Source organism: Hypanus sabinus, chromosome 6 (assembly GCF_030144855.1).
Source record: "Hypanus sabinus isolate sHypSab1 chromosome 6, sHypSab1.hap1, whole genome shotgun sequence".
Classification (NCBI taxonomy): domain Eukaryota; kingdom Metazoa; phylum Chordata; class Chondrichthyes; order Myliobatiformes; family Dasyatidae; genus Hypanus; species Hypanus sabinus.
Window position 1 is genome coordinate 52,059,808 of NC_082711.1, and position 25,484 is coordinate 52,085,291.

Here is a 25,484-nt window from a genome sequence, read left to right on the forward strand (position 1 = left end):
CAGTTGTGATGTATATTAATAGCGATAAAAAACACGTTGTAGCGGTGTAGCGCTACACGCAGCGCTAAAATAAAGACTGCAGTCAAAGGTAACTTTATTCGAACTAAACAGCCTTGCTTTAAAGCCTCCCTCAACCCGTCCCCATGGGCGCGGATGCTCCAAAAGACACGTACTCCCTTAGTCGGAACGGTGGCTAATTGTTCGGATGTGCCAGGAAACGGTGTCTCCGCAAAGTACAAGATCACCATAATCTTCAAATTTCGAATTACATTTCAAAAGCTAACAAACCACGGGGAGCCGCATCACAGAGATCAAAGAGCCGCATGTGGCTCTGGAGCCGCAGGTTGCCGACCTCTGGTCTATACTGATCATGTCATTGCCTTGCACATAAGTGAAATGTGTCGTTTGTGTCAATGACCAGCGCAATCCAGGGATGTGCTGGGGGCAACCTGCAAGTGTTGCCATGCTAATGGCACCAACAAAACTCACTAACTATAACCCATACGTCTTTGTAATCTGGGAGGAAACCCATGTGTTATGAGGAGAAAGTACAGATTGTTTATAGACAGTGACAGGAATTAAATCCTGATCCTCTGATCATTGGTGTCGTAACACATTATGCCTCCCGCTATGCTACTGTGTCACTCAGTATATTAAATTGTAGAGGAAGTCCGGTGCAAGTAGACAATAAGGTGCAAGTCCATCAGCGAGGTAGGTTGAGGTCCAGAGATATCACGTTACATCGCTGAAGAGCTGCATGGAGGGGGTAGTTGGTTTTCGTGATATACTGAGTAGCGTCTACAACTCTGCAGCTTCTTGTGGTCATGTTGACACACTGCGGATGCATCCGGATAGGATGCCTCCTGAGGTGAATTGATAAACATTAATGCAGGTCAAAGGTGACATGGCAAATTTCTTCAGCCTCCTTAGGAAGTCGAGCCACTGATGAGCTTTCTCTGCTATGGTGTCCAAGTGATTGGACCAGGACAGGCGACTGGTGATATTCACACTTAGGAACCTTTCAATTCTATTGAAGGGTCAACACCCTAAATGATTAATTCTGTTTCTTTCTCCATGGATACCACATGACCTGCTGAGTATCTGCAGCTGTTTCTGTTTTTATTTCAGATTCTGGAAATATCCGTACTGTGTTTTCAGTGAAATATTGGTACTCAGTTTATCTGGTTGTGTATAATGAGGATTTTTTTTATTTATTGCTATCTATTCTGTATAATGCAGATAGTTTGATATTTACAGTTTTTAATCAGCTCAATAGTGCAAACTATTGCTGAAGAATTAGTCATAAGGCATTAAGTTTAAAAAGAAATGCCAGAAAAACATTGAAATGTTTTATGTGGCTTTGCCTTGTAGTATTTATTTATTTCATCAGATTTTCACTTAAACCAATTTGCTTTTCTTTCAGTTGAAACTCAGTTGTTGACTAATTACCTGTACTAACGTCTTTTTTGTGACTTCTAACATCTGTTCTTTGACCCATTTTCAGATTTGCATTGTAGCTTCAGGCTTAATCCTCATTCCTATCCTACTATTCCTGGTACCGTGATTGTATGACAAACATCTGACCTGTTATTCTTCAGTTTATTTTTTGAAAAAGGACATGAATTTAATTGTCTGCCAGGCTGACCAGACTGCAATGTGATTATTAACTACCCGTATGCTAAATTAGAGGCAGGGACAGCTTGAATGACTTAGTTGTAAAGTAATATCATATTTTCAACTCTGAGCATGTAAGCTGATTCCGTTCCCCTCTGCGGTCATTAATCTCCTGTATTCAGACCTTGATAGCAAGCTGATGGGATTTGCTGTCCATGCAGATAAGAGAGTCGGGAAGGAAACAAAACAACAGACAGGTGGGCCGATGCTAACAGACCTTTCTAATTAGTGTAAAGCTTGACACTGTGTGGCAAAAAGGATTTGAGTTGGATAGGCTGTCCCACATGCCCTTTAAAACAATAAGAATGAGGACAGCTTTTGTCCTAAACAATTTGGAAAATGCTGTCACTAAGTATGAAAATGAAATATACTTTTTAGAAGTTTATCATTGCGCTGTTTTCTGGGGAGCAATCTTTAAGATCTCTTCTGGGGAAGTTATGACAGGTTACACCTGAACCTGAGGAGGATCTTAGTTTTTAAACTAAGTTGGCGGGGGATGTGAAGTGGAGTGATGGGGCTGAGGAGTGGACCAATGATATACAGGTTAATGCAGTGTATAGTGAGACTGTGAGGAAGGACAGGCAGATGAAAGAGCAGAATCACAGTCAGTGGGATGAGTTAAAGTGCAAGAGGGCCAAGATCAAGAAGGGTGATGACTTACAGGAACAAAGGTGTGATATTTTAATACACGCACCATAAGGAATAAGGCAGATGATCTTGTAGTGTAGTTAGAGGTTGGCAGGTATGACATTGTAGGCATCACCTAGTCATGGCTGAAAGAAGATAATGGTTGGGAGCTTAACGTCCAAGGAATCACATTCTATTGCAAGGACAAGCAGGAAGGCAGGGGATGGAGTGGCTCTGTTGGTAAAAATAATGAAATCAAATCCTTAGATGTGACTTAGGATCAGAAGATGTAGAAGCCTTACAGGTAGAGTTAAGAAAATGCGAGGATATAAAGACCTTGATGGAAGTTATATACAGAGCCCCAAACTGTAGCCAGTATGTGGGATATACATTTCAACAAGAAATACAAAAGGAATGCAATAAGGGCAATGTTAGCATTGTCATGGGTGATTTCAATTTGCAGGTAGATTGGGAAAATCAGGTCAGTACTCAATCCTAAGAGAGGAAATTTGTACAGTACCTACAACATGGCTTTTTAGAGCAACTTGTGGCGAGGCTGGTAGGGGAAAAGCAATTCCAGATTGTGTCCAGTGTAATAAACCAGATTTAATGAGAGAGCTTAAGGTAAAGGAACTCTTAGGAAGTAGTGGTCATAGTAGGATAGAATTCACCCTGCAGTTTGAGAAGGAGAAGATAAAGTCAGATGTATCAGTATTATAGCAAAGGGAATTATAGAGGCATGAGAGCGGACCTGACTAAAGTTAATTGGGAGGGGACACTAGCAGGGATTATAGTAGAACAACAATGGCCGGAGTTTCTGGGGACAATTCAAAACGTGCGGGATAGATCATCCCAAAGATAAAGTAGCATTCTAAAGGGAGGATGAGGCAACCCAACCGTGGCTGACAAGAGAAGTCAAAAACACCATACATCAAAAGAGAGGGCATATAGTATTGCAAATATTAGTGAGGAGTTAGAGGATTGGGAAGCATTTAAAAGCTATCAGAAGGCAACTAAAAAAGCCATAAGGAGAGAAAAGATAAAAAAATGAAGGTAAAGGAGGATGTCAACAGTTTTGACAGATGTATAAAGAGTAAAAGAGAGGCAAGAGTGGATATTGGATAACTGGGGAATGACATTGAAGAGGTAGTAATGGGGGAACAAAAAAGGCAGATGAACCTAATAAGTATTTTACACCAGTCTTCACTGCAGAAGAAACTAGTTGTATACTAGAAATTCAGATGTCGGGACAAAAGTGAGTAGTTGCTATTACTAAGGAGAAGATGCTTGAGAAGCTGAAAGGTCTGAAGTTAGATAAATCACCAGGACCAGATAGACTACACACCAGGGTTCTGAAAGAGCTAGCTGAAGAGATTGTGGAGGGATTAGTAGTGATCTTTCATGATCATTAGATTATCGAATAGTTTCGGAGGACTGGAAAATTGCAAATGTCACTCCAAGCTTTAAGAAGGCAGAGAGGTAGAAGAAAGGAAATTACAGGCCAGTTAGCCTGACCTCAGTGGTTGGGAAGATGTTGTTAAGCTTGTTAAGGATAAGGATTCAGGATACTTGGAGACACATGACAAAGTGGGCCGAAGTCAGCATGGTTTTCTAAGGGGAAATCTTGCCTGACAAATGTGTTAGAGCTCTTTAAGGAAGTAACAGGCAGGATTGACAAAGGAGAATCAATGAATGTTATTTACTTGGATTTTCAGAAGGCCTTTGACAAAATTGCATACGAGACTTTGTAACAAGATAAGAGCCTTTGGTAATACAGGAAAGATACTTGCATGGTTAGAAAATTGGCTGACTGGCAGTAGGCAGAGAGTGAGAATAAAGGGAGTCTTTTCTGAATGGCTGCTGGTGACTACAGGTGTTTTGCAGGGGTCAGTATTCAGACTGCTTCTTTTCACTTTAAATGTCAGAATTTTGTATGAAGGAATTTATGGCCTTCTTCCAAGTTTGAGGATGGTACAAAGATAGGTGGATGGGCATATTGTGTTATCGAAGCAGGGGGACTGCAAAGGACTTGTACAGATTTAGAGAATGGGCAAAGAAGTGGCAGATGGAATATAGTGCAGGGAAATGTATGGTTGTGCACTGTGGTGGAAGGAATAAAAGCATAGAGGGATCAAAAGTGGAGAGAGTGAGCAGCTTCATGTTCCTGGGTGTCAAGATCTCTCAGGATCTAACTTGGTCCCAAAATATATTGATGTAGTCATAAAGAAGGCAAGACAACAGCTATACTTTATTAGGAGTTTGAAGCGACTCAAAAATTTCTATAGTTGTACCGTGGAGAGCATTCTGACAGGCTGCATCACCGTCTGATACGGAGGGGCTACTGCACAGGACCAAAAGAAGCTGCAGAAGGTTGTAAATCTAGTCGGCTGCATCTTGAGCACTAGCCTACAAAGTACCCGGGACACCTTTAGGGAGTGCTGTCTCAGAAAGGCAGCGTCCATTATTAAAGACCTCCAGCACCCAGGGCATGTTCTTTTCTCACTGTTACCATCAGATAGGAGGCACAGAAGCCTGAAGGCACACACTTAGTGATGTAGGAACAGCTTCTTCCCCTCTGCCATCTGATTCCTAAATGGACTTTGAAGCTTTGGATGCTACCTCACTTTTTTTTAAACATACAGTATTTCTGTTTTTGCACACTTTTTAATAATCTATTCAATATACATAACCAGGAGAAAATTCAAAAATCAGAGATATCAAGGGATTTCAGAGTTCTTGTGCAGGATTCCTTAAAGGTTAACTAGCAGGTTGAGTTTATGGTAATGAAGACAAATGCAATGTTAGCATTCATTTTAAGAAGTCAAGAATATACGAACAAGGATATAATACTGAGGCTTTATAAGGCATTGGTCAGACTGCATTTGGAATATTATGAGCAGTTTTGAGCCCCTTATCTAAGAAAAGATGTGCTGGTATTGGAGCATATTCAAAGTAGGTTCACAAAAATGGTTCTGGATTGAAAGGCTGTCCCAATATCCACTCTCTCCTCTCTTGAATTCTTCGTGTTTCTGAATTTTTTTGTATCTTCTTTTATATTATTGGCTAGTTTACCTTCATATTTCATCTTGACTCTCCTTATGGATTTTATATTGTCTTTTGGTTTTTTAAAAACTTTCCAATATTTGTATTTCCCACAAATTTTTGTATACTATATGCCCTCTTTTTTTGCTTTACCTAGTTCTGATAGTCTGTCCTGATCTAACCACGTTGATTTCATGACCAAGAAAACTCCCCATCACCTCTACTTCAAGCAGCCAATCAAATTTGGCATATCCCTGTTTGACTCTTCCCAATTTTTATCAATGCACCATAGAAAGTATACTGTCTGGATGCATATTGGCTTAGTATGGCAACTGCTCTACGTGTGACAGCAAGAAGCTGCTGGAAGTTGTGGACACAGCTCAGCATATCACAGGACCCAGCCTTCCGTCTATGTATAGTCTGTGTATACTTGCTACCTCAGCATAATCAACACCCCCCCCCCCCCCCAACCACACCCAGGCTGAACATTTGCTCTACTTCCCTTCCCCGTCAGACAGAAGATGCAAAAGCCTGAAAGCATATACCAGCAAGTTTAAAAGGACAACTTCCATCCCACTGTTACTCGATTCTTGAATGGACCTTTTACATGATAAGATGGCCTCACAATCTACCTTGTTATGATCTCACATTTACTCATTTACTTGCGCTGCACTTTTTGGAAGCTTTTGTGTTTTTGTGCATTGTTATTGTTTTACAATGTAAAGCAATATTGTGACTGTGTAGCTAAGCACAGCTCCAATGCCATATACAAGCTTGCTGATGACACCATTCTCATTGGCTGAATCAAAGGTGGTGACGAATCAGCATATAGGAGAGAGATTGAAAATCTGGTTGAGTGGTACCATGACAGCGACCTCTTAGCCGATGCCAGCAAGACCAAGTAGCTGATTATTGACTTCAGGAGAAAATCCATCATCAAGAACCCCCCACCACACAGGACATGCTCTCTTCTTGCTGCTGCCATCAGGAAGAAGGTACAGGCACCTCAGGACACTCACCACCAGATTCAGGATCAGTTATTACCTCTCAACCATCAGGCTCCTGAACCAGTGAGGATAACTTCGCTCACCACAATGAGCCTCAGGTCCCACACCACTAGGTTCAGGAACAGTTATTATCTCTCAACCATCAGGCTCTTGAACCAAAGAGGATAATTCTACTTGCCCCATCTTTGAAATGTTTCCACATCCTATGGACTCACTTTCAAGGACTCTTCTCATGTTCTCTTTTTATTGCTTATTTATCATTATTATTTTGTTCTTTTTGTATTTATACAGTTTGCTGTCTTCTGCACTCCAGTTGAATGCCCAAGTTGGTACAATAAATCATTGATTCTTTTGTGGTTATTATTCAATTATAGATTTATTGGGTATGGCTGCAGGAAATGGATTTCAGGTTTGTATATGGTGACATATGAACTTTGATAATAGATTTACTTTGAACTTTATTCTCGCTCAAATCACTGTTTAATGATTTGATCTGTATGAACAGTATTCACAACAAGCTTTGCACTGTATCTTGGTACATGTGACCATAATAAATCAGTCCCAATGCCAAAAAGATGTATAAAGTTTCTGGCAAACGGGATTAAATTATGTGCCATGTAATGCAAACTATGTGCATGCATGTAGAAATAAAGAAATCCTGTAGAAGTAGAATGGATCAGAAAAATATTTTACACACACTTAAGTCAGTCTTTTCATAATGAAAATTGAACTTTTGCACATTTTTTACATATAGTAGGCGACTACTGTAAATAGATCTGTACAATGTAAGAATTCAGATAAATGTGTATATTCATCAATGTCATATTGTTGTTTTACAGAGGGAGCACTTATTCAGAGTTAATCCGAGTATAGTCCTATGAGATTTTAAAATAACCTGTTTGACAACTGTGAATTTTGTAAATTTTTGAAGTTACTTCATTTTGCATCAGTATATACAGTGTACTTTAATATATTTTGGTGTGGCTAAAAACATTTGAGGTAAGGTAATTGTGCATATTTTTATGTAAAGCCTGTTCAGCCCTAAATACTATCTTGTTTTAACCATTTATTGTCCTGTTAAAAAAAATATATTTGCAAAAAGGCCATTGGCAGAATGACCTTACTGCAAAATATATAGTGCGTGTAATGTAGTGTAATTTTCTCTGTAGTGCAGATAGAAATTTACCTAGTCTAGTGTCTACTAATGCAGTTTCTGTAATAGTTAAATAGAAAACTATTTAAATCACACAGTTTGGTTCACTTACCAGCTGATTGCAAGCATTCCCATTTCTAAGGCTGAGGCAGAGTAGGTACAAGTCCTTTTGCAGCACAGTCCAAGTTAGCCATCAAGTACAATGTGTTTTAATTTCAAAATACAGAATATTAAACCGAACATTTTCATTTTAAGCCATGTTGCTCCCATTTACTTAACATTTACATCAGTTATATTTTGCATACAACTACTGAGCAAGTAGTACGTGCGATTTTAACTCTGATTCTAGTCACTCAGCATGCTAAGGCAGGAAGACGCTGGGCTGCAGCATTTGCCTGTAGAGCTTTTGCAGTGGCTGCAAGTATGTTCAATTTGTCTTGCAGCGCATAGTGTTGGACCTTACAGCATTCCTGCTTGCATCACCCATTTATGGTGAAAGCCATCTTTTGGAAAACAAGTGATTTTTGCTCAATCTGAAGGAAATCTTTCCCCAAGTTGGATGGTTCTTTGGCAGTAGTTTATCCTTGGTGCCCATTTCTGGACACAGTACGTACAGAATAGGTGATTGTGTTTTGTAACTGTTTGGGATAAACATAGCTAAATGCTCTGCACCTTTTCTCAGTTCTTCCTGGCAAAGGAGTCTCCCATCCATTGAGGCTGTCAAAGACAGTAGGGGTTGTCATTGATTTTTTCCTTTGCCCATTTGTAGAAGTTCTCCAAGTACTTGGTGTTATGGAAGAGTTTTCTCCAGATAAAACATAAATCCCATAGACATCCTTAACTCTTTCAAATTGGTAGTGCAAGTTGCCTTCAGACTTGGTTGTCTTGTAGGAATGAATGTTTTTAACTCTTTTCCACACTGTCTCCCTTGCTTCCCCCTCTTCCCCCCCCCCTTGTTTATTCCCCTTTCCTCTCTGCCAGCCTCCATTCATTGTTTATAATTTTCTTTGTTGTCATTACTTCATTGTCTTTTGATGGTCTTCAGGTCTGTGCATCACAAGCATCAGCCATTTTGTAATTCTCCTGAATTCTGTGGGGGGTGGAACAATGGATCCAAAACTGTTCAGTTAACCATATTTTAAAATGTTCCAACATATTTGATTTTGATTGCTTAATGAGTTGTAAATTACTTTTTCTTTCAAAATAGGTTACAACAAAAGCTAAGCAAGTCAAGGACTTTGTTTCAACTACACCAGGTATGTGTAATATGTTATATTTTAATAGAAGTGCAACACACAAATTGTGGAGGACCTCAGCAGGAAATGAATAAACAGTTGACCTTTTGGGCCGAAACCCTTAAATAGGACTGGAAAGGAAGGATGAAGATGCCAGAATAGGAAGATGTGAAGGAGGGCAAGCTAGAAGGTGATAGGTGAAGCTAGGTGAATGGGGGAGGGGGGGATGAAGTAAGAAGCTGGGAGGTGATGCAAGTTGTTCATTTAAGCTTCTTCAGTATACTAGGAATGGCCACAGGAAATTTAAAAAAAAATATTGTGCATTTAGAAGAGATGTGCTGGCATTGGAGAGGGTCCAAAGGAGGTTCACAAGGATGATTCCAGGAATGAAAGAGTTATTGTACGAGGAATGTTTGATGGCTCTGGGTCTGTACTCACTGTAATTTAGAAAGATGAGGGGGGAATCTCAATGAAGTGCAGAAAATGTTGAATGTTGAAAGGACTAGACAGAGTAGATGTGGAAAGGTTGCTTCCCATGGTGGGAGAGTCTAGGACAAGAGGGCACAGCCTCTGGATAGAAGGGTATCCATTCAAAACAGTGATGTGGAGAAATGTCTTTAGTCGGAGGATGGTGAATTTGTGGAGCCCAAGTCATTTGGTGTATTTAAGGCAGAGATTGATAGGTTCTTGATTGGACATGGCATCAAAGGTTACGGGGAGAAGGCAGAGAAATGGAGTTGAGGAGGAGAAAAGAAAAGGATCAGCCATGATTAAATGGTAGTGCAGACTTGATGGGCCAAATGGCCTAATTCTGCTCCTATGTCTTATGGTCTGACACTCCTTTCTAAAATTCCTTCACATTGGTAAAATCCCTAGTCCTAACATGTTAGTTTATTTTTCTGCACTTCAATGATTATGATTTTAGTTACTCGTATGGCATTTGCAATTGAAAAATTAGGATACATTTCAGATTGTTTCTTGGAAGCATGAATTTGAATTTTATTTTTCTTTCCCATCATCTTACAGGCTACATTATGCAGACTATGGCCAGCAGTTCCCTTTGAAGTATTTAGTCAATCACAGAGGAATTCTCTGACTTGCATAAACCTATGAAGTTGCAGATGACAAAGTTTTCGGCACAGAATGAAGTCCATTAGGTCCACATGTCATGCAACTAAAACTTCATTCTATACAGGTCCAACAGTAGAGCTGGTCATGCTGGGACTCAGCATTGCAATGGCGACTTTTGTACTATGTTTCTTTGTCAGTGTAATCTGATGAAGAATTTAGAATCTCTGTTTCTCTGATTCCTAGATGAGTGACTATAAGAAAGAAGGAACTTTTTTAATGTTTTTTAATTATTTCTTGGTGTTTTAACATCAAAGACTGGCTCACTTCTTATCCATAAACTTCACATCATGACAATTGTGATCCATTTGAATACAAAGTCTTTCCGATACTTACTAAAGCACAATTGTGGTGAGCATTGGTATATATGTGTCCTGTTAATGCTTGTGTTTTTTTTTAAATCAGGAACAGTGAAACTATTTGAACTGAAGTCTGCATCTCTGAATTTAAAGAATGCTAAACGTGAAACAACTTTACCTGACCATATAATCACTAAAAGGGATGAGGAGATTGAAGAAGAAGACAGTGAAAAGCTTGAAAATGAGGATGATCCAAGTAACTACGTTGACAGACTGACCACAGAAACCAAGCCTCGGAAACGGAAAAATACTAAAATACCTGAGCAAACTTACATGATCCAAGAAGAAATTGAACAGAAACATAAAGGAAAACGCCAGAGAGACTTTGACAATATAGATTTGGAAGATGATGAGAGTGATGAAGAGAAGAAAAGAAAAGGGCGAGCTCGAGCTTCAGAAGAAGCTACTGAAATGTGGAATCAAAATCAACAAAAATTGCTCGAACTAGCCTTACAGCAGTATCCAAAGGGGACTTCTGAACGCTGGGACAAAATAGCAAAATGTGTTCCAGGAAAAACAAAGGTAATTTGTCTGTTTTGTCATCAGAAAATCTGGGGCCATTGAAATTGGCTGACAACATCACTGTACAAAAGTGGCTTCTGTTTGTTCTTGGTATCACCTAATAATTTGAAATGTACATGAGCAGAAGTAATGGGGGAGGATTAGATTCCTCAGCATTTCACTGAGTCTGTTTTACCATTCAACTAGATCATGGTCATGGTCAATATCTAAATACTATTTTCATTCTTTCCTTGTTACCTTTTGAATCCTTTAATATTCTAAAACATACTGATCTATGTTTTGACTGAAATTGATAGCCTGTACAGCCCTTTGGGGTGTATCACCAGCCTTTCAGTGAAGAAATTTCTCTGTGTCTCGCATCCAGCTGGCCTAACCCTTATTTTGAAACTGTGGCAAGGGGAACATTCATGTATCCTTCCATCAAACCCACTAAGAATTATATACAATGAGAGATCACCTCTCATTCTGCTAAACTTCAGCCTCCACTTGTTTGACATGCTCACTAGAGCTGAAACCAGTCCGCTGAATCTTTGTTTTACTTCCTCTCAAGCAAGTATATCCTTTTCTGAGAGAGGCAGAAGTCTGCAGGTGCTGCAACATGGCGCAAAAAAAAACAAGCTCCTGAAGGAACTCAGGAGGTCAGACAACAACTATGGAAGGAAATGGGCGGTAGCCAGAAACGTTGACTGTCCATATTCTTTTCTGGGCAAAAAAAGTAAATTGTACACAATCTTCCATGTGGGATCTCACCAAGACCCTGTATAATTGTGGTGTGACATCTTTATTCTTTCACACAAATCCTCTAGCAATGTAGGCTATTTACCTCTGTATTGCCTACAACATCTGCAAATTAGTTTTCAGTAAACTGAGTACCAGCTTACCCAGGTCTCTTTGAACATCAGCATTTCCCGCCAATATTTCACCATTAAAAAAATAATTGAACATTCTTTTCCTACCAAAGTGAATAATTTTTTACTTTTTTTTACATTATACTCCTGCCTAAATTGTTGCTTGACTATATCCTCTTCAGAGTTCTTCACATCCTCATCACTCCTGAGATTCCATCTGAATTTTATTTGATGCTGATTGTGATACACCTAATCAGCTGGATTTTGAACCCTCAGGAATTGAGGATTTTGAGGCAGGCAGAAAATGTAGCCAGGGCCAGGATCAGATCAGCCGTGATCTCACAAAATAGTGGGAGGGCTCTATAGTCTCTTTTTGATCCTTTTTCTTATGTTCTAAATTAACCTCCTCCAAAAGAAACACTTGTCACTGTAGAACTGAATAATTATTGCCAGCTTGGGAATGATGAATCTACCTGAATGTTTTTAATCTTTCATGACACAGTAAAGTATATGAGATCAATATGTGATGCTGTGGATTTTAGTGATTAAATATTCCAGTATTGCTACATTAAAACCACTATGTCCATTGCAATGGTCTTGCAAATTAATAAAATAAAAGAATAAATTACTTTGGCCATTCAGTACCCAAATGATGTTTAGACAGATCCTGCATTTAACAAATTGAAGTTTCTCCACTTCTTCACCAGAGAGTTTTTTCTTTAGCCAGCAGGATTACAGTAATTCAAGAAAGCAGCTCACTAACACCTTTTTGTGGACAGTTGAGGTCAGACAATAAATGTTGGTCTTGCCCTTTATGTCCAGATTCTGAAAACTAAATGACTAGCTTCTGGTCTTAGAGCATTCTAATCTGTCAACATTAATTGTTCCTTCTCTGGCAACCGATGTTGGTATATCATGATTAATTCTCTCTTGTTGGAATTGTGATTTACATTGTGGCCCTGTGTCCATTTAAAACTGGGTTGTGATTACCCAAATTCTTAACACTTCAATATCTGGATCATACTGATCTACTACTTCTGTTAGACCTTATTAATTTGTGCTGCACAAAGAGATGTTAAAAACAAAACATTTTTCTGTCTTAGAAATTGCTTTGCAGTACTTCTGTGTTAGAAATTCAGAGGAATCCTGAGCACTTCTCATGAATATTCCACTGAAATAGTGTGGAAATGTGGAATCCTTTTCAGAACCATGGTATTGATCCCTTGGGGTTACTGTAGCTCAAGAAGCTGAAATGTCCAGAATTTTAATATCAAAAAAGAAGCCATCTATGGAATTTCTTCCTGACCAGAGTTCAGACTTACCAATATTTTTATGGTTTGTAAGAACATTGAACATAAATAGAAGCAGGGATGGACCATGTAATCCTTGTGCTTACTCCACTGTTAATATCATGGCTGATATTTTAACTTAGTACTTCTGTTCAGCAGCGGGCCTTTTCCTCTTTATTACTTAATATCCAATATTTTAACCTGAAACCGAAATATGGGATATGGTTTACCAAGGCACATTTACGTTGTCCTTTATGGGAGTTTGCTGTACATCAGCCTACACTGCAACAGATACTACACAATATAATTGCCACAATGCTCTTTAAAACATAAACACAAGAAATTCTGCAGATGCTTGAAATCTCAATCAACACACAAAATGCTGGAGGAACTCAGCAAGTCAGGCAGCACTTATGGAGAGGAATAAGTGGCTGATGTTTTGGGCTGAGACCCTTCATCAGGACTGGAAAGGAAGAGGGCAGAAGCCAGATTAAGATGATAGGGGGAGTGGAGGTAGTATAAGCTGGCAGCTTGATAGATGAGACCAGATGACGATGAAGGTGGCTGGAGGAGGGGAGATTAAGTAAGAAGCTTGAGGGAATGGATGAAAGAGGTAAAGGACTGAAGAAGAAGGGGGACAGTTGGCCAAGGAAGGAAAGGAAGGAGGAGGCACACCAGAGGTAGGTGATGGTCAGGTGAGAAGGTATCTAGAATGGGGAATAGAAAAAGAAAAAGAGGGAGGGGGAGAAATTACCAAAAGTTGGAGAAATTGATGTTCCTGCCTTCAAATTGGAGGTTACCCATATTGAATATGAGGTGTAGCCTTCAGTCCAAGATTGATCGTATGATGGCTGTAGAGGAGACCATGGACAGAAATGTTAAAATAGCCACTGGGAAACCCTGACTTTTACAGATGATAGAGTGAAGGTGCACAACAAAGTGCTCATCCAGTCTCACAAATGTAATAAAGGCCATGTTGTGAGCACTGGATACAGTAGATGACCCCAGCAGACTCACAGTTGGAGTGTTCCCTCCCTGAGAAGGACTGTTTGGGACCCTGAACGGTGGGCCAGGTGTAGCATTTGTCACATTTGCAGGGATAAGTGCCAGGGAGGAGATCAGTGGGGAACGATGAGTACACAAGGGTATCATGTAGAATGTGATCCCTATGGAAAATCAAGAGGGGTGGGAAAGAGATGCTTAGTGGTAGAGTCCCTTTGGAGTTGGTGGAAGTTGTGGAGAATAATGTACTAGATACAGAATTTCGTGGGTGGAGGTAAGGACAAGGGAAACCCTATCTCTGTTATGACAGCCAGAGGAGAGAGTGAGGGCAGATAAGCAGGAAATGGAGGAGATACAGGTAAAAGCAGCATCCTGGAGCTTTTTTTTTAAAACAGAGGATATTTCAAATGTTCTAGAATAGAAAGTCACATCGTGGGAACAGATGCAGGGGGATGGATAAACTGAGAGAAGGGAATAGTATTTTTTAAAATTGACAGTGTGGGAAGATGGATTGTCTAGATAACAGTGAGAGTCAGTAGGTTTGTAAAAGATATCAGTGGATGAAGACAGAGAAATCGATAAAGGGGAGAGAGGTGTAGGATGGACCGAGTAGACCATCTAAGTAAAGACACCAGTGCGAATCCCTGCAGCAAGTGGTGACCCTGTGACCTTTGTCTCGGAAGATAAAGTCAGAACATCTTTCAAGAGGATGAACCCTTGCAAGGTTTCAGGCTGTGATGGTATACCTGGTGGGGTCTGAAATCCTGTGCCTATCAACTGGTGGGAATGCTCAAGGACATCTTCAGTCTACCACTACTGCAGTTGGAGATTTCCACTTGCTTCAAAAGGCAGCAATCATACCAGTCAGTGTCCTAGAAGACCAGGTTGAGTTGCCTGAGTGACTGTCCCCTAGTGGCACTTAAATGTACTGTGATGAAGTGCTTTGAGACGTTGGTCATGGCGAGAACCACCTCCTACCTAACCAAGGACCTGGACCCACTGCACTTTGTCTATCACCACAATAGATCTACAGCAGATGCAATCAAACTGGCTTTCTAATCAGCTTGGATAACCTGGACAAAACCAGTACCTATCTATGTAGGCTACTGTTTATTAATTACAGCTCAGTGTTCAACATAATCATACCTTTAAATCTAATAAACAATCTTCAAAACTTGGCCTCTGTACTTCCCTCTGCAACTGTGTTCTTGATTTCCTCATGGAGAGACTGCAGTCAGTGAGGATGGGAAATAACATCTCCCTCTTGCTGACAGTTAACACTGATGTACCTCAAGGATGTGTGCTTAGCCCTCTGCTCTATTCTTGCTGCACACACATTTGTGTGGCTAGGCAAGCTCAAATGACATCTGTAAATTTGCCAATGACATAAATATTGTTGGCAGAATTTCAGATGGTGACAAGGAGGTGTACAGGAGTCAGCAGGTTGAGTGGTGTTGCAGCAACAACCTTGCACTCAATGTCAGTAAGACCAAGGAATTGATTGTGGATTTCAGGAAGGGGAAGTCAAGGGAACACACAACAGTACTAATCGAGGGAACAGCAGTAGAAAGGGTGAGCAGTTCTGGCCCCAAATATTGATGCAATTACAAAGAAGTGTTGACAATAGCTATATTTCATTAGGAGTTTGAAGAGAATTGGCATGCAGCCAAGGATATTAGTAACTTTCTACAAATGTTCTGTGGATAGCATTCTAACTGGTTACATCACCCTCTGGTATGGAGGGACCACAGCATAGGATTGAAAAAGCTGAAGAAAGTTGTACACTCTGCCAGTTCCATCATGGGCTCTGGCCTTGCAGCATCCAGGAAACCTTCAAAAGGTGATGCCTCAAAAAGACGGCATCCATCATTATGGACCTCCTTCACCTAGGACATGCCTTCTTTCATCAAGGAGGCTGTAGAGAGAAACAGATTTCTCCACACTGCCATTAGACTTCTGAATGGACAATGAACTCATGAACATTAGCACACTTTTTTCCAGCTCTTTTTCACTAATTTTCTTTTTTTCATATATATACTTTTTGTAAATTGTAAATTTTTATATTATCTACTGTAATGCAGTGTACTGCTGCTGCAAAACAACAATTTTTCACAACGTGCTAGATTCTGAAATCTGAGGGCTGGGTGGAAGTTGGAGGCAAGTTGATGAAACTAACAAGCTCAGCATCACTGTAAGAAGCAATACCAATCTAGTTGACAATATAGTGGAGGAAGAGTTGAGGGTAGGCTGTTTATTCGCCTCCATAGATGCTGCCTGACTTGCTGAGTTCCTCCAGCATTTTGTGTGCTGTAATTTGATATATAGCCAGCCGGTGGTGTCGTGGCATTTGCACCAGACTTCAAGACAAGTCTGTCTCTTTCACCAATCAATTTCCCAGCTCTTTGCTTCATCCCTCTCCCCCTCCAAGTTTCACCTATCGCCTGGCGTTTCTCTCTGCCCTTCCCCCACCTTCTAAGTCTACTCCATAGTCCTCTAGTTCAGCTGAAAGGTTTTGGCCCGAAATGTTAACTGTAATTTTTTCCATAGATGCTGCATGACCTGCTGAGTTCCTCCAGTATTTTGTGTGTGTTGTTTCAAGGCGAGTGGTCCCAGGTTTGAATTCGGCCGGCCCTCCTTGCACTCTTTCTCTCCGTGCTGTGTAGAGCGTTGAGTTAGCAGCTCAGCCATGTGAAAAACAGACAATTGCTAAAGGATTGGCAAGATTGCTGCCCGATCCACCACAGGGCGCGGAGAGAAACAACAACTTTGATGTATGGTTTATGAAGATTGTTACACATTTCCCTCCTGGCACTTATCCTTGTAAGCGGAACAAGTGCTACACCTGCCTTCACCACCATTCAGGGCCCCAGACAGTCCTTCCAGGTGAGGTGTCACTTCACCTGTGAGTCGGCTGGTGTAGTATACTGCGTCCGGTGCTCCCGGTGTGGCCTTTTATATATTGGTGAGACCCGACGCAGACTGGGAGACCGTTTCGCTGAACACCTACGCTCTGTCCACCAGAGAAAGCAGGATCTCCCAGTGGCCACACATTTTAATTCTACGTCCCATTCCCATTCTGATATGTCTATCCATGGCCTCCTCTATTGTCAAGATGAAGCCACACTCAGGTTGGAGGAACAACACCTTATATACCGGCTGGGTAGCCTCCAACCTGATGGCATGAACATTGACTTCTCTAACTTCCGTTAATGCCCCTCCTCCCCTTCTTACCCCATCCCTGATGTATTTAGTTGTTTGTTTTTTTTCCCTCTCTCTTTGCCCATCACTCTGCCTGTTCTCCATCTCCCTCTTTTGCTCCCCCCTTTCCCCTTTCTTTCTCCCGAGGCCCGTCCTATGATCCTTTCCCTTCTCCAGCTCTGTATCACTTTCGCCAATCACCTTTCCAGCTCTTAGCTTCATCCCACCTCCTCCGGTCTTCTCCTATCATTTCGCATTTCCCCCTCCCCCTCCTACTTTCAAATGTCTTAGTATCTTTCCTTTCAGTTAGTCCTGGCGAAGGGTCTCGGCCCGAAACGTCGGCAGTGCTTCTCCTTATAGAAGCTGCCTGGCCTGCTGTGTTCCACCAGCATTTTGTGTGTGTTGTTACATATTATGTTCTTTTTCCTTCATTGTTGATACGTGTGTTTATACTCAATATTATTAATAATGGTTGCTTCTCACATGCTTACTCCACTGGGTCTGACAACTATTCAGAATGATCTGGAGGAGAGGTGCTCTGCATTCTAACACAGTTAAGGTTTTGAAGCCATGCATATTTAACCCCCTGGTGCTTTCGAAGCTGCATGTGATCTAGAAGCCTTTGAATGAATCAGCCCTATTGAATGAATAGCTCAGATTTATTTATGAAGAGGAGATATCCACGATGTTACTAAAGAAGGGCTTCTCTTGACACAAACATTCTAGGCACAGGAGTAGAGTCCATGTGATAACAGGTTTGTATGGCAGCTCACACTGTGTTGATGTAGGCATCTTGTGAAGGAAAAGTGCTTTTTTTTACAAAGCAGCTGGAATACATATAGGTTATAAAGACATCAACACGCCTCCGAGCTCTCCAGGATAGGCACTTGGGAATTCACTATCTGCCTTCCAGTTCGGAGCGCAATATGGTAAATGTCTACCACAACTTTATAGGCTGCTGACATTTATTACTTATTTCTTTTGGTGGGGAGTGCGATTCTGGCAAACCCATGTTTAGTGCTTATTCATGATTGTTCCTGAAAAAGTGGTATTTGAGAAGTCTTGGGAAGCCAGGCCTGTTCACAATCACCTCATGATGCTGTCATTCTAGGCAGTAGAGGTCACTGTTTAAGAGAGCATCATCGAGGAAGTTCCACATGATTTGCTACACTTCACCTTGTAAATGGTGCAGAATGCAGCTACAAAATAGAATGAATGCTAAAAGTGACGGATTTGATGCATTAAAAGGCTTTGTTCCAAAAGATGTTGAGCTGGGCTCTTGGTGGAGCAACAGTCATCAAGATTCATAGTCATTTATTTATCACATATTCAGTGAAACATACAGTGAAATGTGTTGTTTCAACAACCAACACAACCCTATGATTTGCTGGGGAAGCTTGCAAGTGTTGCCACACATTCTGGTGCCAACATAGTACTGTATGTCCACAATACTCAGCAGAACGACAGAGAACACAACAAGCAACAAAGCAGCAGCTAAACGAACAGCTTTCTTCGCTCCACAGGCAGTCTTCCAGTATCAGCACAGGCCTCCACTCTCAAGGCTTCAGCCATTGTGTTTCAACTTCTGGACTTCCAATCGACCTTTGGCTTCGACCTTCGGTATTCATCCCCTGGGCTATCTCATGATGGGACCCAAACTCCAGCCTTTCATTCCTGGGACAGCCTGGCACCAATGGAAGTCCTTCATCACGTACCACATTGCTGGCCTTCAGATGCAGAGCAGAGGCCTGAAATTTCAGCTTGACCGCTAGTTAACCACCTCCCTGTCCTTAAACCCTCTAGCTCCCCCACATTCCCATTCCTAAACCTTAATTTGATCCTAACTCTCCTCTCTATTTCCAAAATCATCACTACAAGCTTTTAATAAACAAACAATTAAAGCTGAGCGGTGATTTTGACAAAGACCGTAGCTCAGTGCCAACTTGACAAGCTTGTAGACTATTATTTGTAACACTTTTGCTTTGTACTTGTAGGCATGGGTTTCGGGAGTAAGGGAGTCCATAACTGAAGTCTGCCCTGTCTTGGCTTGTTCAACTACCATACTGTGACTGGCCCAGTTTAGCTAATGGTGGCCTCTAGGATATTGACGTGTTGCTGCTCAATATCAAAGGGAATGGGTGGGGATTTTATCAGATGGTCTTTGCCTATCACTTGTGTTGAACTAACATTATTGGGCATTTATCAACCTAAACTTGAATGGTCTTTGTCTAGCATTGTTTTTTATTTATTTGTTATTCAGCATCTAGCCTACGCTGGTGGTGGCTGCATTTATTATCCGGGCCAGTTTCTCATGAGAAGCTGTGATGAACTGCTATCTTTAACAGCTGCAGCCCTTTTGGTGAAGGTGTTTCCACATTGCCGTTCGGAGTGGGGTGGAGGTGGAATTTTCAGAAAATAGTGCTGGTGACAATGAATAACAGACTCTGTATTTCCATGTTGGGAAGGTGTGAGGCTCACAGGATAGCATGCAGGTGGTGGTGTCCCCATGTGCCTGATATCCTTGTTTGCTAGGTGCTAGAGCTTGCAAGTTTGGATTGTGCTGACTAGCTGAGTAACGAAGATGGATTTTGTAGATGATGCACATTGCGGTCACTGTGCAGCAGGTATACATTATCAGGCAAGAGAAGAATATTCCATCACTCTCCTGATTTGTAATTGGCTCAAAAATGTGCACATGCTGGAAACCTGAAACAAAAGTAGAAAATTCTACAAGCAAATAATGCTGCAGGGGACTGATCTGGTTAACATTTCAAGTCATAGGTTCTTCGTCAGAAAAAGAAATGTGAGAAAACAAATGTGGTAATCAGTTGCAGAGGAGGGGAGTCTGGAACAATGAGCAAGAATATATGTGGTAGGATGTAGACCAAAGCTGTCAAGATAACAACTATTTTAACACTAGCATTTAGAAACTGAAAAGAGGTAATTAAACTGAAGAGAGAAATGTATCTTTATTTGAAATTGTTAAATTCACTTTTAAGACTTAAGAGTTGCAAGATACTAGGATGAACTGCAGATCTTTGAGTTCATGTTGGACAGTCATTGAAACATGTAGACAGGCAATGGGATGTTTGGAGTTGACTAGAGACTGAGTGGTTCTTCAAAGCAGTCACTCAGTCTCGTACTTGGTTTCTCCAGTGTTGAGGTGATCATACAGTGAACACTAAATGCAATAAGTTGTAAGAAGCCCATGCGATTTGCTGTTCCACATAGAAAGAGTGTTTAGGGAAATTGTGGGAAAAGAAAAGATTTGACATTTGTATATTGGACTGTAAAAGGCCCTCATACTTCCTTCATAAAGTTGGCAAGATTTACCATATTACTGAATTTTTTGAAGGTGTTTTTTTCGCTGTTAAAAGACTGGACAAACTTATTGTCAACTTTCTTATTTTCCTGCAGGAAGAATGCATAATCAGGTACAAACTGTTGGCAGAACTTGTTATGAAGAGAAAACAAGCCAAAAGCTGACTGAAAATGAACACTGGTGTCTCTCCAGAAGCAGTAATGCGCTATGGACAAAACCTCTTGTGTAAACCTGGACCCTGGTTGTATATGAATGGCTCACATTTTGTTTATGCCAATGTCATGTGCCTTAGTTTTAAAAAGAATCAATGTGCCACCATATCGTACAGAATATTTGGGACATATTTGTAAATGTATACAATGCATGTATACATGGATCGTTTTAAATTTTTTCAAAGTAATTTCCTGTGCTCCACCTTGTCATTTCCTTATATCAGCATTTTGCATTTCTTTCCTTTACAGATTGTTGATAGTCTGATTTCTCATGTTTTTAATTGATTAGTTACTTTTTATGTAGTAAAGCAAACCAGTATGTTTCAAATCAAAGTAAAATTCAACTGCAAATTAAGATCTTAAATTCATCTTGAAATGACTACTTTTTGATTTTGTTGTCTTTTCATGTTATTCTGAAGAACATGTCAGCCTTCTCCATAGTGGTCAGCCTTTATATATGAACCAATCCAAAGTGTTGTGTTTATTAAGGCTAAACCAGGGTAGGACTTGTCCTTGGTTAATATTGTAGACAGATGCTTCTAACCCTTCAGGTTCAGCAAAGAGAGCTAAGTTAAAATTCTGATTGATTTCTTTCTTCGTCTGAAGGATGCTAATACTAATATAGGCACCAGTTCAGAATGATGACGTTGGAGATCTAACTTGAGCTTGCCAAAGCCAGAGTATTTGTTGTCCTTTCCTGCTTGGCTTTGTTCAATCAATTAGCTTTTACTCTTGAGCTTCCAAAGTTGAAGAGGATTTGTTGCAGAAGATAAGAGTGCTGTATTACTTTCAGCAATCTGTGCATTAATGATAAATCAATATATAGCAAAATTAGCATTATTAATAGGTGGAAATAAACCTGTGATGTGTGAATGGTGTAGAAACTTTTAATGGTAATTTTTTTCTGAAGTCCCAAACATTTAGAAGATGTTGAGAAGACAATGTTGCAAATAAACCATGCAATATCACATGTGGTTTTCTGCAACTATGTCCTTTAAAAGTCTGAAACCTCTTGTGTAATATGTGTTAACCCCAGTATGAAGTTTTGTTTGGACAGTGGATGAAGGGTTTGAAGATCCATTTGATTTATCTATCACCTTCTTAGAAGTTAACTTATCATTCCTATTAATCTCTACAAATTCATTCACAACGGGCCAAGAGATGAAGACATAGAGTTCTGCAGCTTGATAGTGGGTTCTTAGGCCTAACCTGTTCATGCTGAGCAAGATGCCTCTCTACACTAATGTCATGTTCTACATTTGGCTTATATCCCTCTATTCCTTTCCCATCCATGTACCTGTCCAAATTGGCTTATAAAAATGTTGATTATACCTGCCTCTACTACCTCCTTTGGCATCTTGTTTTATATATACGCCACCCTCTGTAAGGGAAAAGCTTAACCCTCTTCTTGAAATATTTTCCCCCACGTTAATCCTATATCCTCCAGTTTTACGCTTTCCTATTCTTTGGAAAAAATTGTGTTGCCTACTCCACCAAGTTCCCAGAACTACACACAGCATTCTAAGTGTGACCTACCCATTGTCCTGTACATCTATAACATGATGTACCAGTTCTTACTGTCATTGCCCCTGTCTTTGAAGGCCAGAAGGCTAAAAGTCTTCTTTGCTACCTTCTCAACCTTTGTTGCCATTTTCAAGGAGGTATGAACTTGCATCAAAGAGCCCTCCTTAAAACATTGTATATGCCTGGCTGATGTTAGATTACCCAAATGCATTACTTCATACTTAGCAAATTAAACTCCATCCTCTACAGTTCTGCCCAACTTTTCAGCTGATCTATGTCCCTCTGTATCCTTAAGCAACCATGCTCACTATTTACATCTCCAGGTGTAGAAATGTCAGTGATTGGAAGTATTGGGAACTTGTGTAAAATAACCTATTCATTCATTTGCAATGCAAGGTGTTTAGCAGTGACAGTCTACTCTATTTTTCCTAGATTCTCTTTATGACTTTGCTTTCAGGGTCTCTGAAAAGATATTGAAAAGCAATCTGTGAATAAGTATTCCATCTTCTGAACATAGTATTAAATGATACAGAATGAGGCTATTTAACTCATCACATCTATTCTGACACTTTGAAAGTTCTACTTCCAACTAAATTGTCTCTGCATTATTTTAGTAACAATCCTATGTTTATGTCACACTGTCCAATGTTTACCTCATCAAAATGTTTACACTATTTTCAAAACTTCTATTAAATTACACATTCAACCTTTACTATTTCAATGAAAATATTACATTTCAAAACAATTGTGCAAGTGTCTTTTCTCATGGTTCACTGGCACTAATTAACTGTAAAAGAATGACCTGTGCCAATAAGATGGGCTCCATCTAAATGGAAAAGGGACCAGTATCCTATCAGGAAAAGTAAGTACGCAGCAAACTTTAGTAAGTGTGGTGAGTTAAATTGGGTGGGATGAATGATTTATGGAGATTGATAGTAAATGAAACAAGAACAAACTGGGGGAAAAATGAGAAAAACTACACTGATGGACTGCAGCATCAATACAACAAATTACTCCAGTTAATCCTACGTTTTATTTCTCAAATCAGCTGCTTTGTAAATTATACTTGAGGAATGTTTTAATGAGAATGGGGGTGTGGATTAACATGTAGGGTTAGTGTAAATTAGTGGTTGATGGTTAGCATGTGGAGACAGTAGCCAGAGAGGCTAGTTTCCATGCTATTTTTCTTTGACTCTAAAAATAAATGCTGGAGTATAACTTGTTCAAAAATTTCAAAATCTAATGGGTCTATTTCAGCAGTTGAATTGGAGCAGTCCCAGGACAAATGATGCAATACCCTAACGTTGTTGTGCTATCTACAATGAAGGAGTCCTAACATTGTTCTGTGTGACACTGACGGTGTGTTAGGTGGGATGGATTGAGAACCGATCCCAAAACAGGGTTTCCATGCAAAGCTGTAGACCACAGCTGCTGGCAGGAGTAGAATTGTTTTCTGGCGCAGTCGTAATCTTGTCCTCTCTTGTTCCCATCAAGGTGAAGAATCAATCTTGGTTCAATAAGGAGTGCATATAGGCTAATCAGATACATGAAATACATAGAGATGAACGATCCCACAGCTATCAAGTCAAAGCTCTGCAGTTTGTTTTACCCTATCATGAATAGGGGTGAATAATAGTCCTAGTAATGGGAAGAAAGGTCTTCAAGAACTTCCCCATTGTCATTGAAAATAGAGTCCAGCCAAAGACAAAGTTAATCCATTTGCTTTCATGTTTTGCCAGGTGGTCATGAAAATGATTAATTTTTGCTTCTGCCTGAGATCTTCATCATAATAAACAATCTTCAGCCAATTTGATTCTTCCATGTAATATGAAGGAATGCCTGAGAACTTGATCCAGGAAAGAGTTTAGGATAAGACAATATCCTGTATGAGAAATGAAAATATGTCCTAGGTGTAGCTGTTCCACTATAGTTGCAGCACAGGCATCTACCTGACAAGGTGGAAAAATGTTCAGGTATGTCATCCAGAAGAATCTGGTTACTTATCATCCAGTCCATTTCCTTTCAAATCATTAGTAAGGTGAAGATTAATGATACTTAGTGATACTTGGTTTGTATTTTGCCAATTTCATTCAGGTCCTGATGCACAATTGTCTGGGTCCTTGGTGTTTCTGTGCTGATCATAGCCCAGGTCAATAAACCATCAGTCAAATTAAGAACCAACATACAATACTGTTAGGTTCCTAATCTTGCAAAGGACATGCAGAAAGGAAGAATGCAAACAAATTAGAAAACTAAGGGAAAAAATTAAGGATTTATCATGAAATCAATTGCCTAGAAGAGTTAGGGAATGTGGGAATGGAATTTGTGCAATCTGTGCAGGACAGCTTTCTAACTTGCTCAAGAAGTCTAGAGGTGAAGGAAAATGGAGGGAGTGGGAGATAGATTTAAGATGATACAGAAGGAATAGAGCAGAATTGAAGAAAAACAAAAAGCATGTATTCAAAAGATAAAATCTTACTTGATAAATTCCATTGAATGTTTCTAAGAAACAAAGCTCAAGCCAGGGTCATTGTTGATGTGATACTCTGTATTAACAAGCTGCTACACAGTAGACTAGTGAAAACAATTAAATCTTGTAGAACTTGGAAATCCAATCAGGATTGTAAATAGCTGTTCAAAATGGTATAAGCTTGAAGTGTCTCTGGTGTGATCAGTGCTCAGGCCATTGTGTCCACAGTATTGATAAAGAGAAGTACAATTTCAAAATTTGCATTTCACCAAGTCTTGACAGGATAGTAAATATCTAAAGAGGATTGATAACAAATTGCAGAACATGTTGTTAATACATATGCAAACTGACCATATAAATTGGCAAGTGACGTTCAGCACACAATTGAGAGATATTACATCTTTGTGAGGAAATGAGGTCAACTAGAAAATGAAGATGAAAATGAATACAAAAGCATTGTGGAGGTACAAATGGAAAGATTGTCAGTAGGACAAGTAAACCCATAAAATGCAAACTAAGCAGCAGGCTTTATTTCTGGAGGTATAGGATTTGAAATGTTATTGTTTCAAACCTCTGTAGGGCTGCACTGTATGTAATTATAATTAAATGTAATTTGTAAAGAAAACATGGAGGGACTGGAGCAATTCCAAAAGAGATCTACGGGTTTGCTGCCAGGGGCAGACATGGGACCTCAAACCACAATTCATGGTGAATTTCTGCCCTTGCTTACCTTGTTAAAATGCAGCACTTTGCACATGTCTGAATTGAATTCCATCTGCTATTCCTTGGCCCACTTTCCCAACTGATCAAGATGCAGTAACATTAAAAACACTCACTCTTCACCAGTCGTCAATGTTAATGTTATCTGCAAA

At 40.0% G+C, this 25,484-nt stretch overlaps 1 protein-coding gene across 2 annotated transcripts in view; it reads left to right on the forward strand.

Moving 5' to 3' along the window:
- The window catches only part of dnajc1 (DnaJ (Hsp40) homolog, subfamily C, member 1), a 193,264-nt gene extending 169,082 nt beyond the window's left edge, over positions 1-24,182 (forward strand). The window contains exons 10-12 of one of the 2 annotated variants that reach the window (XM_059972107.1): positions 8,711-8,759; positions 10,272-10,747; positions 20,502-24,172. In XM_059972107.1, coding sequence (XP_059828090.1) covers positions 8,711-8,759; positions 10,272-10,747; positions 20,502-20,570 — 594 coding nt within the window. In that variant the 3' untranslated portion in view covers positions 20,571-24,172. Of the gene's footprint in view, positions 1-8,710; positions 8,760-10,271; positions 10,748-20,501 lie in introns of both variants that reach the window. The other variant, XM_059972108.1, reaches the window with a different exon arrangement.
- Positions 24,183-25,484: the final 1,302 nt, after the last annotated feature.